General features: G+C 55.6%; 1 protein-coding gene across 1 annotated transcript; it reads left to right on the plus strand.

The window, feature by feature from the left end:
• Positions 1 to 5227: 5227 nt before the first annotated feature.
• Positions 5228 to 14331, plus strand: PAX1 (paired box 1). The gene is made up of 5 exons (XM_070382072.1): positions 5228 to 5501; positions 5925 to 6554; positions 8084 to 8226; positions 8751 to 8973; positions 14108 to 14331. The coding sequence occupies exons 1-5, from the start codon at positions 5228 to 5230 to the stop codon at positions 14197 to 14199; spliced, it is 1362 nt and encodes a 453-aa protein (XP_070238173.1). The 3' UTR covers positions 14200 to 14331.
• The last annotated feature ends 2623 nt before the right edge of the window (positions 14332 to 16954 follow it).

The following is a 16954-nucleotide window of genomic DNA, read 5'->3' on the forward strand; positions in this document are numbered from 1 at the left end:
TGTCCATGGAGGATCACAAATTTCCAAAGCATTCAAGGGGCAGCACACTTCAAGCTGGTTCCAATTAGGCTGGCCAGCATGGATGTCTCACACATGTCAATATTTGTAGCAGATCAAGTCTGATCCACAGGGGCGTCCACCAGGCAGTGAGAGACCCTCACCCACCCACTGCCACCTGTGCGAGTCATCCTGTGGCAGAGTGGCCATCACCCTCTCGGTCCCCTTTGAAAATGCCATCTCTGTCCTCTATCCCTGTGGCCACTCTTAGATCTCTCCTTCTCCAAGTGCCCAGACCCAGTACAGGAGATATGCCCCATGGACATTTTAAATTTCCCAAATATTTCCATTTTAATAGTGCTGTTTAGGCTCTTAGCACTGCCATATAAACATTTTTTGAGAGCTCACTGCAGAGGTGGAATTTTGTCCAGTGCCTGGAGAACTCCTTGGAGGCTTTTGGTTGCTGGAATGAAATGAAATAGATCTAAGATAATTTTATTTAAGTGGAAATTGAAACTTATTTGACATGCCCATTGCCAGGGAAAGGAGGGAAATCCTGGATTTTGCATACAAGAATCGCAGAGATGCTGCTCTTTCAGAAAGCTCAAAGAAACCATCTTTTCCCACGGGGCACCGGCTTCTTGTAGTTGGTTTTTATCACCCAAATGCAACATTTAAAATGTCTCTACTCCAAAAGAAATGTTATAAATGTAGAAGGCAGATCCTTGCATTTTAGGGTAGGAAGTACCTCAGATCTTCCTTCGCAAAGTTCAGTTTCCCTCTATGTGTTTCTAATGAGGATTTCAGGGCAGGTCTTGTTTTTTTGATTTTTTTCCCTCCGCCTCTGAACGGAATCGGGGAACTGTTTTGTTATTCAGCGGACAGTATTCATCGTATTCTTGTCTGTTCATTTCATTTGGGGAAAATGAAAAAGACATTTCTTTGCTCCTCTCCCCTTGCATTTCCAAGGACACCCCCGCCGTCAGCCCCCAGGGATATGGCACTTCTTTCCATCACTGCCAGCTCGACCCAGTTCCAAGCTGGCGACTGAAACAACTTCAGGCCAGCGCGGTCACTAGCAGGCCCAATGGAAGCCGTCGATATTTCTTGTCCTTGTAGCTCTATTTTATTGCCAATTGGCACCATCTTCAACACCTTCCATGTGGGGTCTGGGGTGTGTGTGTGTGTTCCAGTGTGGAGTAGCAGGTGCAGGGAGAGACGCACCCGCCCCCGTTACCTGTGAGTCCGCACGGCTGCCGGCAAAGGGGCCAATTCAGCCGCGAGTCCTCCTCCCTCCTACCCGCCCCCAGGTCCCCAACGCCGCGGTCACTCTGTGTGGGGTTCCGTTGATTTATCTCATAGTCCCTTATCCAGCGAGCTAGTGCGCTGTGAGCGCGTTCCCTGGGGTTTGCAGTTCCCTGACCTGGCTTCGCTCTTCCTCCCTGAGGTCTCGGTGCAGCTGACCACATCTTGCTCCTTCCTGTTTTTAAGTGTGGTGCGCGGGATCGCCTTTGCAAAACCGTGTCTGTGCCGAGGTGGGGCACACTATAACCTGGTGCATAAAGCACGTGTGTCGCTTGCCTTGTCTTTTTTTTTTTTTTTTAAGCAAATTTAAAAAGAAAGCGAAAAGAGTCGGTTTGTTGACTTTGCTTTCCAAACCACGCGACTCCCGGCACAGTGTTCTTAAAATCCCAGCAAAAGCGCGAGGCGTGCCTGGAGCCCAGACTCTCCCGGAGCGCTCTCGAGTTCGCAGGCCTGGGGCGCGCGCGCCGGAGGGAGGCCCTGGGATCCGTTCTTCGCTCCCTCGGAGCGGGCGCTGGTCCGGCGGCTCAGCCGGGCGGCGGCCGGGTACTGGCGTCCGCTGTTAGTCCGCGGGCTCGGCCCGGGGTCCTCCGGGGATGCCGCCTCTATCTTCTACGCTCTGTTCCGTCGCGGCCGCCTAACCGAAGGGCGCCCGGTCGCTCCTTCAGCCTCGCGGGAGCCGAGCGGGACTTCCTTCTTCAGGTTTAGGTTTTCCCTGAAGCTTTTGCGATGCACGGGCCCCGGGAAACACCCGGTTCTATTGTGACTGGCACATTTCGTTGGCACACCCCAATAGCTCTCCGAAACAGCCCCACGAAAATATCAAAGCGGCTCAGGAGACATGAAACGGGGTGATTGTGGCTCCAAGGACGACCTTGGCACCGAACCTCTGACTCTCGCAGCCTTACCTTTCCTGTTCTGGGCTCAGGCGGCAAAGCGCAGGGGTACTCACCCGCCGCCCTTCCTGCCTCCCGGGAAGACCGGCAGCCTCCTGTTTGCTTCAATCTTTTGGCACGCGGCTGCCTCTCCTTCTTCTGGCCCAAGAAACCCGAGTCAGTCCCCAAGGCCACTCGGCGATCCTCGAAGCCGTACTCCGCCAGGAGGGCGTCCGCGCCCGGAAGGGCGCGTCGGCTCCCTGGTCCCAGCGGGCGCCCGGTGCTCGGCGGCGGCCCCGCGGCCCCGGAGCCTAGCCTCTCTTGACTTTGTTCCACTCGGCATCCCGGGCTCTCGAAACAACAGAGCCAAGCCCAGCCCAGCGGCGACGTGGGAATCCGCACAAGCCTTGTTATTTTCTACCTCTGCGCTCTCAGCGCCGACCACGTCGCCGCCGCCTGCCACCGAGGAGACCAGGCTGCATCCCGAGAGATGGGAAGAGTCTTTTCCTTTCCTTCCGTGAGCCCACCTTGGGGCCCCCTCGCCCCAGTCCCGGCTGCCGCGGCGGGAGCCGGTGGAGCAGTGCTGCCTGCCGTCAGGGGGCGACAAACTGTAAGCTTTTCGGCGGTGGGCCGGGAGCGGGCCGTGGGGAGCGCTGTGAGGTCCCCAGCAGGCGGCGGGCGGCTGGAGGGGTGGGGGTGCAAGAGATGTGGAATGTGAAGTGAGGGTCCGGGTGGGAGGCTCCGACACTCCATAGAGCCCCCGGGCTCAATCCTCCTGGCGTCTCCTCCAGCCCCAAAGGTCTTCTCCAACGGGAGTGGGGACAAGATGCCCTCCCGGGTTCGCGGTCTACTGGCACAGGAGTGGAGGTTGATGCTCCCTTGATGGGACGATTGGGGAGAACCGGCTCTCACTCGGGTACCCAGCTTTATTTGTTCTCTGAGTGCGCCTGCCGCGGGCGGGGGTTAGAAATGGCTTTAGCTGCTTCACCTTGTCTTGAGGGCGCACCGGGTGATGGGTGCTGCGTTTCCTGGGTTTAGGGATAAAACGATTTCGGTCTTCCGCGGCGCCCGTCTTGAAATTCAGGCAACAAAAGTCTAGATCAGGGGGCTAACAGGTTCCAAAACCACTTGGAGATATCTGAGCGGGGCTGTCCCACTGCTGGTGGCTTCGGAGGGCCCCAGGTCTCTTGCGTGCTCAGTCCTCTTCGCTCGATGCCTTTTCAGAGCTCCTGGCTTCGGTTACCCACCTTCAACCAAATCACCTTTTCTCCTCCGAACTCGACCCTGTACGGTCGTGGAGGGGCCTAATCTTCTAAAATAGTCCCACCCCACCTCTCACCAGTGTACTCTGACGCTCCTCTGCCCGGTCCGGTGTCCTCCCTGAAGTACCGGAACCCAAGGCTGCACTACGATTTCTGTGCTCCGGGAAGGGAGAGTCCTCACCTCTTCTGAACCTAGCTTTTCTTTTTCCAAAGACGGTTCTTGAAATCACCTGCCGGGGCCTGCGCACTGCTTTCTCAGAGCCAGGATGAATTCAACCCCTCCTAACTGACATATTCAGACAGTTGGGTTAGGAGCCAGCAGGCTTTCTGGTCTCCCAGGGACTCAGTCTTCGCTGCTCCCCAGGATGCGCTGATCGGGTCTGTCTGCGCCTCCAGTAGCACCACTGCAGCTGTGTGCAGCTTTCCACCAGCTCCCAAGCACTGGACTCTTGGGACCAAGGGGGTGGGAGACTCTTTTCTCCTCCTCAGGAGAGCTGGTAGTCCATGGGAATCCCTGGGAACCGGAACTTTTCCTAGGCTCCCTCCAACCCCCCTCCCCCTCTTCAGCTCAGTGCCCTTGAACTTGCAGGGCCCCAAGCTCAGAACTCCCAGGACTGGTCTTTTCCTCCACCTCCTCTCTCCTGGTCCCCACCTCTAGGCTCCCTTTGGGACTGCCACAGTTAGCGACACAGGCTGGAAAATCTACAATTTAGGATAGAGAAAGAAAGGAGATGACGGTTAATGCTAAGGACAGAATTCAGGGCTGCACAAACCCCACTTGCCTGACAGGGAAAGGACCACTCAGTGGTTTAACAAAGACCCCCTGGAAGCTGCAGATGCAGAGTGAACGGTGAGGCCAGGCCGCCTCAGCATGGAAAGATGCTGGATTCTGGCTGGGAAGAAAGGAAGCGGCCTAGAATGGGAGCTATGCCTGTGTTCTCTAGTGGGCCACCAGGCTGCCCCTGGGGTCTCCACAGCACCAGGACCCTGTTCTGGAGGCCGTAGGTCAGAATTCAAGTGGGTGGGCCAGTCCGCAGGGAGACAGAGTCTAGAATGCGTTTCTCTCACGTCACTGAAATCACACTACCCCCAAGGAGTGGGTAACTGTCAAACATGGTAAAGATTTTCTGAGAGCGAGATTGAGGTGTTAGCCAGAAATGGGACACTCTAGAGTCACTCCATCCCAAATGCCTCAGGTCCGCTGACCAGGCGCCCTGCACTAGCCTGCTGCTTTTACTGGGGCGCCCTCGTGACCCGGGCTGGGGCACTAGCGGCTGCCCAGGGAAAGGGAAACGAGGGGTAGCCCCACACTGAGCACCCTGCCACCATCAACTTTAATCCCCGGCTACCTTAGTAGTAATGGCTGGGGAGGTCAGTAACACAACTAAAACCAAGACTAGTACTACTGCTAATAAATACTCATCAATTTGAAATGACTAGCCCATCCCATCATTCTCAAAACTCTAGTGGTAAGGGGCTTCCAGGGAACTGGAACAAGTGGAAGGACTCAGGCCTGGCGGGGGTTAGGACTGCGTGTGTGTGTGTGTGTGTGTGTGTGTGTGTGTGTGTGTGTGTGTAGGGGGATGGGTTCCAAGGGAGGGCCGAGTGGGGAGGACGGAAGGAGGGGTAGAGTTTCAGGGCGGGGAAGGGGGCGCCGGGGCGCAGTGACGGGAACCAATGAGCTGCCAACTCGCGAGTCTCCGGCGTGACTGCCGAGATTGACGTGGAGGACACGTCAAATTGATCCCCGCACTCCGCAGCCTCCCGGTCAGACGAATTTCTCCTAATCGGATGAAGTTCACCCTAGGCCTGGGGTCGCGGGCGTGGAGAGTGTCCTGGGAGCGGGCGGCGGCGGCGGCAGCGGGCCCGGGGGCGGGCGGCGGCGCGCTCGGCGGCGGCGCACGACGCTCTTCCAGTCCGCGGCCCGGCCGCCGCGGCTCTCGGCTCGCGCGCGCCCTCCCTCTATGCCTCTCCCGCGGCGGCGGCGCCCCAGCTCTCCCGGACCGCGCCGGGCCCAACCCCGGCCGCCTCGGCGCCAGGCAGCCGGCTGGCCCGCGCGCCATGGGTAAGGGGCGGGCGGACGAGGCGGGGGCGCGGGGGCGGCGGTGTCCCGGCGCCTCCCTTCCCTCGTGTCCGAGGTTTCCCGGGGAGACCTGGTCCGGGATCCCGGACCGGCCGCGTTCTCCACACGCCCCCAGTCCCGGGAGTGGAGGGGGCGCTCGGCTAGTATCGGGAGGGGATGTTTCAAGTAGACGCGCCAGAGATCGCAAAAGGGCGTGGAGGGCTGGAGCGCACGGCGTTCCCCTCCGCTGCCCCTGCGCGCATGCCGACTCCCGGGACCGGACGGGATCCGCTCGCCGGGATTCTGAGGAGCCGCCGGTCACCGTCGGAGGCGCCCCGGGTGCGGCTCCTGTCCCCTCGCGGCCACTCTCGGCTCACCCGCCGGTGTTCTCTCCCCTCCCCTCACTCTGGCTGGGTGCGTCCGCAGAGCAGACCTACGGCGAGGTGAACCAGCTGGGCGGTGTGTTCGTCAACGGCCGGCCACTGCCCAACGCCATCCGCCTGCGCATCGTGGAGCTGGCGCAGCTGGGCATCCGACCCTGTGACATCAGCCGGCAGCTTCGTGTGTCCCACGGCTGCGTGAGCAAGATCCTGGCGCGCTACAACGAGACGGGCTCCATCCTGCCCGGCGCTATCGGGGGCAGCAAACCCCGCGTCACCACCCCCAACGTGGTCAAGCATATCCGGGACTACAAGCAGGGCGACCCCGGCATCTTCGCCTGGGAGATCCGCGACCGGCTGCTGGCCGACGGCGTCTGCGACAAGTACAACGTGCCCTCGGTGAGCTCCATCAGCCGTATTCTGCGCAATAAGATTGGTAGCCTGGCGCAGCCCGGGCCCTACGAGGCGAGCAAGCAGCCGCCGCCGCAGCCGGCGCTCCCCTACAACCACATCTACCAGTACCCCTACCCCAGCCCCGTGTCGTCCACGGGCGCCAAGATGGGCAGCCACCACGGGGTCCCGGGCACAGCCAGCCACGTCAGCATCCCCCGTTCATGGCCCTCGGCTCACTCGGTCAGCAACATCTTGGGCATCCGGACGTTTATGGAGCAAACAGGTCAGTGGCGCCGGCCTTCGGTAGCTTTCATGGAAGGGGCGGAATGGAGTGAGGGGGGCAGGAGTGTGGGTGAGGGGGTCACTCTCGCCGGGCCTCCTCCAACCGCTTTTGGCTCAGGGGAGGGCTCCGGGCTGGCTAGGGAGGCTGAGGGTCCTGGGGCCTTCTGTGGGAGTCCTCGGACATCTTGAACTTTTTATGACAAATATGGAAAATATTTTCCCAAATGGAAGAGCAATCGCCGACCACAAATTCAGAGCCCTGAAATTGCGCTTTTTCATTCTTGCAAAAAGTATGCAAACCCCTATCGCCAGATCTAAGCCAAACAAACCGCAAAGTCAATTCTGTGACCTTTTCTTTAAGACTAGTTTCTTCCTGAAAGGGCTCTGTCCTTCCCAGGCCCAAAGACTCTTTGAGTAAAGGGTGAAAGGGCCACCTGGCCCAGTGACTTGAGTCTCCAGTAGGCCCCACAGCCTTGCAGGTTCTGAGACTGAGTCCTCGGGTCACAGGCGCCTACAGGCTGTGGCCATCCTTAGGGTGGAAGCGCCCATGGATTTGCCCTCGGCCTACAACGAGACTCTAAGTAATTTGTCAGCAATCTGTCGGGGTGTGGAGGGAGGAGACCAGGAGAGGAGATGGGTTAGGGGAAGCTTTCATGGGGGCTCGGGAGAGTGGGTGGGGGCCAGAACTGGACCCTGAGTTTCTTTGCACTGTCCCCTGCCCCTAGCAGAATGGTGTGTTCCTAGGTGAGCAGACTCAGTAGGAGGGTAAGAGGCAAAATTCACTGTAGCCTGAGAGAGAGAAGGGGCGTCCTGGATGAAACTGAAGGCTTAGCTCCAGCGGCCTTGGGCCACATCTCCAGGCCTGTGCACAGGCTTTGTTTCTCCTTGTGGCTCAAACTCAGCCTGGGCCTCAGGCTCAGGCCAAAGCTTTGTATGGAGCAGCCCACGGGCAACTGGCAGGGAGGTGACCTGGCCAGGCCTGAGCTCAGTTCTGGAGCTTTCTCTCGGTTTCGTTTCTGCGCCAGGAGCAGACCTGTGCCCCAACGCTCTTGGGTGGCTGAGTTGACACTTATTTCGGGACACCCAGGATGTCTCTGCAGGGAGTTCTGCACAGAAACAGCTTCTAGCCTTCCAGACGCTTTTTGAGACATTGAGAAACCCCGTGTAATTTTCTTGAGCCTTCTGTGGATTTGAACTTGGACCTTTTGGGGCACCATCTCTGGACAGCGGAAAGGCGGCCTGGGCCGAGGTCGCCAGCTCTGGCTGCCAGCTGTCTACCTGCTGGAGATCCCTTGTTTCGCGGGAAGCGGGTTGAAGGCTGAGGGGAGGGAGGAGTAGGCCCATCCGCCCTCCTTCTGCGCCGCTGGGAGCAAAAGCGAAACCTGGGGCCTCGGAGCATCTGACCCTTGGGGGTTCAGAGGAGCCCTGGACTCGCCCTTGGATCCCAGGTGGTCACCTGAAGGCCTGAGTGCGCCTGTTCGGGCGGAGGGCTGCCCACATGCCCTTCTAATCCGTCCTCTGTCCCCGCAGGGGCCCTGGCGGGGAGCGAAGGCGCCGCCTACTCCCCGAAGATGGAAGACTGGGCGGGAGTGAACCGCGCGGCCTTCCCCGCCAGTCCCGCTGTGAACGGGCTCGAGAAACCTGCCTTAGACACGGACATTAAATACACGCAGGTAACCGAGCGCGGGGAAGGAGCCGTCCTTCATCAGGGGAGCAGAGGAGTTGGGGGCTGGTTAGAGAGAAAGAAAACAGACCCCCCACCCAATCCGGGGTTGGGGGAAGCGAGCTGGGGAGACAGTCAGGGTCTGGCTGTTTGGCCCGGCATCTGCGGGCAAATTTCTCTCTTTCCTAGGAGCGCTGGCTTTCAAGGGGATTGACTTGCATTTTGGCCAAGATTTTTTGCTAAAAAAGCTGGGACGAGTTAACACAAAAGATTGAGGACTGACTCCCTTTCTCTAAATTCCGGATGATGACTACCTTGACCCCTTCACCTTTTATGAGCACTTTTAAAGAGTTGGCGTGGGCATCACTTTGCCGGAGTTCTTTCCAGGACAGTTAGAGGCCAGGCTTCGTGTGGGAGTCATGGCTGGGACAGCAGGGGGAATGAGGATCCCCCCGTGACCCCCGTAACTGCCTGTGCTGGGGAAGCCTGAGGGGTCGCCTGCTGGTGACAGGCTGTCGCGCTCTCTCCCCGCAGTCGGCCTCCGGCCTTTCCGCGGTGGGCGGCTTCCTCCCGGCTTGCGCCTACCCGGCCTCCAGCCAGCACGGCGTGTACAGCTCGCCGGCCGGCGGCTACCTCGCTCCGGGCCCGCCGTGGCCGCCGGCGCAGGGTCCCCCGCTGTCGCCCCCCGGCGCCAGCGTCACCGTGCACGGCGGGGAGCTCGCGGCAGCCGTGACCTTCAAGCATCCCAACCGAGAAGGTGAGGGGTGCGGCCGGGCGGGCGGCGGGCAGGAGGGCGGCGAGCAGGAGCGCTAGGAAGGGTTCCTGGAAGAAAAGCGGGGAGACAGACGGAGACGGAGGGGGAGACAGACAGCGAGACCGACAGCGAGAGGCTGGAGTGGGTACTGGCCTAGATTCTTCGCTCGGTTTATGCTTTCAGTCTGTTAACTTCTAACTTCTTAGAGTAGATTAAACAGGTGTAAACTGTGTCCCTAGAAAGGCAGGAGGAGGTTGGGAGAGGAGCTAGGACTGTCTCCCCAACTTGTATGGAGGAAAAAAGGAACCCCTCTCTGGGTGTCATTTCTCTGTCCCTAGAAAGGTCTAGAAGGCACCCTCCAGGGGCAGCTTCCTGTGGCCTGCAGGGCTGTACTTTCTGTGGATCTGCCAGTGGCACCTGAGCCCCGCAGGTGGGTTGGACCTGCTCTGGGCCTCTTCCATGTCCTGCCCATGTTTTCCTCCAGGTCCGAGTTTTTTTTTTTTTTTTTTTTTTTTTTCCCCAAGCAGGCCCTGGTCTCTCCTTAAACACATCCTTTGGGAAAGGAGACAGCATTTCAATTACAAGTCTCTAAGGCTAGACAGGCTAGACTCTGAACTCTGTGGTGGTTTTGGGGATCCATTTTTCTGCAGGAAATGTGGCTGGGGGTTTCTACCTCTTTTGCCGCTGCCATCTCGCCCTCCCCCTCCTCCATAAATCTGCTCTCTGATAAGCCAACTAACAGATTTGAGGTATTTGACAGTCAACAGTGTGAGGGGCCTCTTCTTACACTGATCTTTGGGTTCTAGTTTTTCCTACAACTTGGGAAAAACACACCTGCCCTTGAGTCTGCATTTTCCTCACCCTGAAAAGAATGACAGGATTTGCCAATTTTGAAGCTGCCTCTTCCAGGTTCTGGGCACCAGAAAATTGCAACTTCGGCTCCTCTAGAGAAAGGAAGCAGTCATCCCCAGGAGGGGGTGTGCCAGCCTCCCTGTAGAGGAGGCTGAAGACAAACCTGGGGGCAGCATGGGCCACAGGGATGTTCCAGATGACCGAAGGGACCTTTAGCAGCTGACTTGCCTCATACTTACCCAGGCAGAAGTGGGGACAGGTGGCATCCATAGGTAGAGGACAGGCGTGTCTGGTGACACCCAGGCAAAAAGTTTTATTTCCAAGTAGTTTCATAGTTTCATTGAGACATAATAGCACAATCCATGAAAGAGAAGGGGCAGAGACTAGATGTCACTGTTAACAGTCACGCAGAGGAACAAAAGTTTTTTTAAAAATATTTTCACCTTTCTTGGAGCACAAAAATTCTGGGATATCAATTTACAGATATTGAGAATGAGAACTCCTTTAAGTTTTGAATTTAATTTAAATAATTTAAATTCCATCTGTTCATTTACAGGAAGATCCAAGTAAAGGGAATTTTAAAAGTCCAGACTCAGAACTCCTCCAAGCTTTCCCTTTAAGGACAGATGAAGGGTCTCAGGGGAATATTTTGCTCAGAGCCTTGTCCTTGGACTCCAGTCCACTGTTTTCTTGACACCTGAGGTTCTCTGCTGAATTAGAAATCAAAATTGCCTTTGCTCAGTCGTGTCAGACTCTTTGAGACCCCATGGACTGTAGCCTACCAGGCTCCTGTGTCCATGGGATTTTCCAGGCAATAGTACTGGAGTGGATTGCCATTTCCTTCTCCAAATTACATTAATTACATTAATGAGATTAAACATTTAAGTAAGTTCATTTGATTTAGAAAAGTGTAGCCAAAAATTTAAATGATCTCCTCTGGAGTGACCCCAAGGAGCAGGAAGACTTAGAAAAAGGATTCACTAACTTCAGAACAATGAGGTCCTTTTCTAACAGAGCCTCTCTGTCGCAGAGCATGTCAAGCACTACATTAGAAACAAGTTATGAAATGTAGGTAATAGTCCAGAGGGGAAGCTGCTAAATCCAGTTAATTTGAAGTGGAAGGGGGAACTCATTGATGGTTGATTTTCTTTAGAAGATACCTTCCTTTCAGAAATACAGCGCCGGGACTTTCCTGGTTAAGATGCCACGCTTCCACTGCAGGAGGCATGGGTTCAGTCCCTGCTTGGAGAATTGAAACATGAAGGATCCCACATGGAGCAGCCAGAAAAACAAAAACAAACACAAACAAAAAACCCAGAGCCATTGACCCTGGCATTCCTGTCCCTGTAACCATTATTTTTACTTCCTATCATGGAGCATCCCAGCCATTTTCCAAATCTGCAGCAATACTCAGCTACATTCGTTATTAAATTAATAACAATTTCCTGATCCTGACAGTTCTTTAAAGATCCAGGTAAAGGGTCATCGAATAAATCAGGTCCATCATTAAGAATGATTTCTTTAGCTGACATACAAGTGTTTGCGTTTGAACAGGAACATATAATGAGAATTACATACCGACTTGGGTTATGGATTTTTATTCTTCTCATTGGCAGAAAAAAACGGACCTTGAAAAATTGCCCCCCATCCTCCAAGTGGCCTTTTAAAAATTACAAAGTAATGCAAATCACTGCCTTTAATTTTCTAATCATAGCTTACAAAATTAGCTTCAAAGAAATCTATCCCAGAAAACAGTTTACTACCATTCATTGTTCAGTTCATAAGAACAGTAGGAATAACATTTATTGAACTTCTTCAGTAAGAAAGCAGTTTTTTAGCTGAAAGTCATGAATGCTCAGTAAAAAACAAATACATTTGATCATCTAGTCCATACATGGACAATATACACATAATAATATATATTTTATATATGTATATACATATATTTCAGTATGTCCTTCAAATCAGGTACAGGTGAACATTAGCTATTATGCTAAGATAAGATTACTCAGATGTCAAATTATGGATTGCAATTGATTAACTTTATCTTGGTAAAGGGTTGGGGGTCTAGGTTCCCTATTATTTAGGTAAGAATGTGTGATTAACATTTCTCATTGGTGAAAGGGAACGTTAATTCTTGAGGGCTGTGAGCATAGGAAAGTTCCACTTCATCTCATGTGAATGGGCGACGACATTCTGTGTAGGAACCTCCACCTTATCCAGACAAGACCGTCTCCTTCCCTCTCCAGACAGGTGACAGACCCCACTAGACAAATGGTATTTACAGGGTTTGCAGAAACTCAAAGTTTCCCGGCTCTGAGGTCCTTCCCAGCCAGTTTTTGGAAAGACTAAAGATTTGGAAATCACGTTTATAAGATACTGCATAGGCTCAAAGAAAATGTGTCTTTTGTATTTGTTAGAGACAATTCGACGCTTGTCCCAGTCATCTCTGCTCCGGATTAGTTCTTGAAGGATCCTAAAAGCTAACTTTGCCAGGAATATTAGGGCGCAGACATCGGCCTGAGAGCCTGCCACCGCCGCCAACCGGCGTCTCCTTTGATGCAGCAGACCTGGGAGACCCTTTTCCAGAATCCCCTTGACATCTCCTCCTCCCCGCCCCGCCCCAGGGTCCCGGTAGCCTTGGAATCGAAGTCTCAATATTTTTTAAAAAAGCTTGTCCCCATCCTGCCCATTATGATTAAATGAGCTTGCAGCGCGCCTAACGCCGGCCCGAGCTTGCGAAGCCAGCACGCCGTACGCGCTCTTGGCGCCGGGGGTCCAGGAGGTGGGGACGGAGGGGAGGAGAGGTCTTATGGGGAGGGACTGGTCGGGGAAGAGCTAAAAACACCTCAGCAGGATCGACCCCCGTAGAGTGGAGTGCAATCTGTCTCTGGCCTCCCGGGTGTTTGTTTTTCACGAGTTCATTTTTTTCGCTTGTCTCTCAGGCAACCGGCCCTTGGCTGAGAAACCTACTCCGGAGATGTTTTCTAAACCGGCCCTCACCTCCAAGTGTGTGTAGTGAGTGGAATGAAAAAGTCTGAAAACTCAGTCGGCTGAGCGGCCGCAACTGTGTTTAGGAAAGAGAGCTGAGAGGCAGGGGGAAGCAAGGGTTCTGTCCTGGAAAGATCTTCAGGTCCTTTCGCCACCTCAGAGCAAAGCGGTGCGCGAACGCGCCCCTCGCGCAGAAGTATGGGCCCGGCTCCGCGCGCTAAAGGCGCAGTGCGCCTGCCGCCGGGCGACGGCTGCTGCGGGCATAAATAATGGGGAGCTCCCCTTCACCCCAAACTGAGGCGCCCCCAGGTCCCCCCTTTAAAGGAAGACATGGCGGGGGGGAGTGGAAAAGAAAGTTGAGAATAGGCGTCTTTAGGTGTAAACAATCCTATGCCTCCTTGTGCAGAAGCCGAGCGGCCGGGCGTCGGGAAAAGGAAAAACAGGGGTTGCACAATAGTGGCGTCACTCTTCTGGCTTCCAGTAGCAAAACTTGGGTCCCTGTCCAAAACCCTAAGCAACAGAGCAACGAGCAAAATGCCACCTGATCCGGCAAGACCACAGTCACTGACTCCGGAGGCCCCACGGCCCAGGACGCGGTGTGCCTACCGTGGCGAGCGCAGCTGGGTCCCCGGGCCGCGAGGGTAGAACGAGGTCTGCCGCCCGCCTCATGCGCAACCACCGCCCACGTCGGTCCAGGCCGCCCGGGACTTCCTCGAGGGGCGTTTTGGTGACCCGCCCCGACTCGCTTCCCCCGGCCCATCGCGAGCTCTGCACTGTTTGGAGGATAGTGACCTGGCCGCGGGCAGCCCCTCCAGCCGGTGTGACGGCTGGGGTCTGGGATGGGTTGGGGGGCGGGGAATGTTGGGAGGCGGCGTGCGAGCATCTCAACTCCCCGCTCCCTCCCCGCGACGTGTGGAATACGAGAGCCGCCTCGCCGGGGCCGTCCCGCTCGGCAGCGTTTCCTTGCGCCCCGGGCCCACTTTCCTGAGCAGCGCGGGGACCAGGCCATTTCGCGGAGGGCAGGGGGTCTGCGTTATGGAGCATCTGCCGGAGTGCCCTGAGCGGAGAGCCGCGGCCCGGGCTGGGCGGGCGAGGGGCTCCCGCGGGTGGCCGTCGAGGGCACAGGGGATGCTCAGTCTCGTTGCCTCCTTGCAGTGCCCGGCTGTGGAGCGCGCGCCGCTCCTTCCCCCCGAGACCCCGCGCTACCCACCGCGTAGCTGGGCACGCGGTCCGCAGGTCTCCTGCTCCGCGCCGCGCCCGACAGTGACCCCACGCCCTGTGCTTCCTCCCGCAGTGGCCGACCGGAAGCCGCCCAGCCCCGGCGGCAAGGCCCCAGACGGCCTCGGGAGCTTACACGGACTACCCATCCCGGCCTCGACCTCCTAGGGCTGCGCCTCCGCGAGCCGAGCCCGAGCCCGAGCCCGAGCCCGGAGGCAGCGGCGGAGCGCGCACCCGAGGATTCGCCGCCGCCGAGGTGCCCATCAGCCTGGCCTCGCTCTGCCCCGCGCTCGGAGGCCGCGCGTCCTCCATTCTCCCGGGGTTTCGGCTTCTCTGAACTTAGGCTTCCGAGTGTTACATCCTCGTCTCGACCTTTCGACCGACGTGGCCTCCCTCGCCCGCCGGCCTCCAGCGTCTTTTCGACTTCGTCCCAGGCCTATCGGCACCCTGCCTCCCTCCCCCCTGGTGCCTGCTCTCCCGCGCCTCCTTTCTCCCTCCCTTTTCTATTCTTCCTATCGACCCTCCTTTCTTCCCTCACCTTAGCCCTCTTTATGTTCCTCTCTCTCGTCTCCTTTTCTCCCTGCGTCTTCCCCGTCTACGTGGTCCCTTTTTCCTGTGTCCGGCCCCATCGGCCACCTCGTCTCCTGGGCCTTTAGTCACTACTCCGCCTCTCTTCGTTGGCCCTGCTCCCCCCAGCCCTATCACCTTGCCAAGAGCTCCCCCCCCCCCCAACCACCCGCTGGACAGGTGAATAGGACAGATCCTTTGGTCTTTAGCCCCCACCTCTCAGGGGCCCCCATGCCTACTCGAGGCGGGGGCTCGAACCTGGGAATTGGAGAAGCTGCAGCATTTATTTCACATTTTATCACAATGAACCCAAACAAAGCCTCGGTGAACTGTCCCTTCTCCTCCCTCCCCCAAGGACATTATCTGGAAGTATTCTTGTCTGGATATCTTCTCAGTGCCTAAGGACTGGGTTTCTCTTTGCTTCCTCTGAGGTGATGTCACCCCAAATAAGGTTGAGGGCAGGGGGGCACCTGCGGCCACTGGTGTTTTCTGTGGTTAGAAAACCATTCCTACCCTGGAAGTGTCCCCTCCCACTCCTCCACTCCCAACAGGAGGGAGTCCAGCACATGGCAGACATGTCTGCACTGTTTTTGTTTTTTTTTTTTGTATTCAGGAGTCAGCCCATTTGTTAATTTAAACCACAAACTGCTTCTGGGTACAAAGGTGCAATCTGACTTCTGATTTGCAAAGGGATGGGGTTGGAAAAACCCAGAAAGTGTCCTCTAGAGCAGAACACAAGCTCTGTTCACTGCTTCCAAGTTCAGGCACTCTGGAGGCAGGACCCTGGACATAAAATTGCAATCTTTGTGGTCAGAAAAATGTCACTGGTGAGAGTCTGACATCACCTGTTAACCATGGCTACCTTTGAATAAAGGAAGGCATCTAAAAGTCTGCTTTGTAAGGGCAAGCCAGTCTGTGTCCAGCCTGGAGTATTGTGTAGGTATGTCTCACTGACTTAGCCTCTGGGTTTCCAGCATCAACAGTATTAAGAGGGAATTGTTTTTACTGGTTTATTCCTTAGCACTTGCCACCTAGATTGAGGTAGAAGAGAAAGGAAGAGGAGACAACCGTTTTCAGGGATGGTCCCTGAAAACTCAAGGTAGCAAGGCAGAATGGAGGGAAAAAAAATGGGAAGAAGGCAGTAAGGACTTTTTCAGAACACTTTAAAAAAAGTTCTAAAGCTAAAGAAAATTATAAGACACTATCAAATAACCCAGGGATTTCTCAGTGCAGAGAAGTCTCCACTACTTGTTTTATTTTTCCTCCCTGGTTCTCTAAAACTGACAGCAGAGATTTTTGAATTGAAGGTTTTGCTTGTAAGAGGAGCTGTCTGTTTGGAGGGAACTGGTGGGGAAATTATTTTCAATGCGTCTTACTTCAATAGTACCTGCTGGAGGTATTCATCAAAATCAATGAAAAGAGTATCTGCCTTTTTTCATATAGAGGCTTTTATTGCTAGGTCTTCAAAGTCTCTTGCCTATTACAAAAAGTTCCATTTTATAGACAGGAGTATTAAGGATTAGAGACCTAGTTTATTTCTCGGGACCACATGCAGCAAGCTATGGATCACAAGGTCTGGACAAGGAAACTGGGTGACATTATCTCATCAGAGAACCAAGATTGGGGTTCGAACTTGGAGCCTGGGGTCCTCAGCCTTCCGTACCAGCATTTTCTGCAGAGAGGCTGCTCATAATGGTAACAGGAATAAAGCATTTAGATGAGCTTATGTGCTCAGTCATCCAAGCATCTCACACACCCCTCCTTGTTGCCTGGAGGACTGGCTGCCTTGGGCCAGGAAGAAGGCACCTTACCTTTTTCGAAGAAATGAGAAGAATCCATCTCTCATTGCTGTCATCCTTTCCCCACACCCCCCACCCCCGCCCCCGCTCTGCCACTTCTCACTCTGTGTTTGGGTTGACTGGGATCATGGGTGAGAAGAGCTGGAAAATGCAGCCCAGGAAGGCTGGAGGATGCCCCGTGCAAAGGGTGGCATTTTCCAAGTCTGTCCCCTGTGGTTCCTCCTGTGGTGTTGCTGGAGGAGGGTCTTCCAGGGTCCCCGACTCTGAGGGCACATTCACGGGAGACGCGCAGCATCCAGGTGCAGGGCCAGCGTGCTCTATAACATCCATCCTGTCTCCTTCCTGGAGGCTGTGGGTCCTGGGAAGTCCCAGAGGGCTAAAGTGAAGCCTCTACTCCACGGGGTAGGGAGGGGGCCTGTACCCTTGCCAAGCCTCGTTGTCCTGAGTGTGAAATGTACCCTCCCAGGTTGGGTCGGGACATCACTGGAAGCCCGGCCCTGGCGTTGCTTCACCTATTTGAAGATGATTATTCTTTTCACTGTTACCAAAGGGCAGGA

The sequence above is a fragment of the Bos mutus genome, chromosome 13 (genome assembly GCF_027580195.1).
Source record: "Bos mutus isolate GX-2022 chromosome 13, NWIPB_WYAK_1.1, whole genome shotgun sequence".
In the NCBI taxonomy this organism is placed as follows: Eukaryota; Metazoa; Chordata; class Mammalia; order Artiodactyla; family Bovidae; genus Bos; species Bos mutus.

What these genes read in the sequence shown, in the direction of transcription:
- PAX1 (XM_070382072.1), top strand. Translation starts at nt 5,228, where the DNA reads ATGAAGTTCACCCTAGGCCTGGGGTCGCGGGCGTGGAGAGTGTCCTGG. An exon ending in GACGTTTATGGAGCAAACAG is followed by an intron (nt 6,555 to 8,083) that starts GTCAGTGGCGCC and finishes CTGTCCCCGCAG; the next exon opens with GGGCCCTGGCGGGGAGCGAA. An exon ending in CGGACATTAAATACACGCAG is followed by an intron (nt 8,227 to 8,750) that starts GTAACCGAGCGC and finishes CTCTCCCCGCAG; the next exon opens with TCGGCCTCCGGCCTTTCCGC.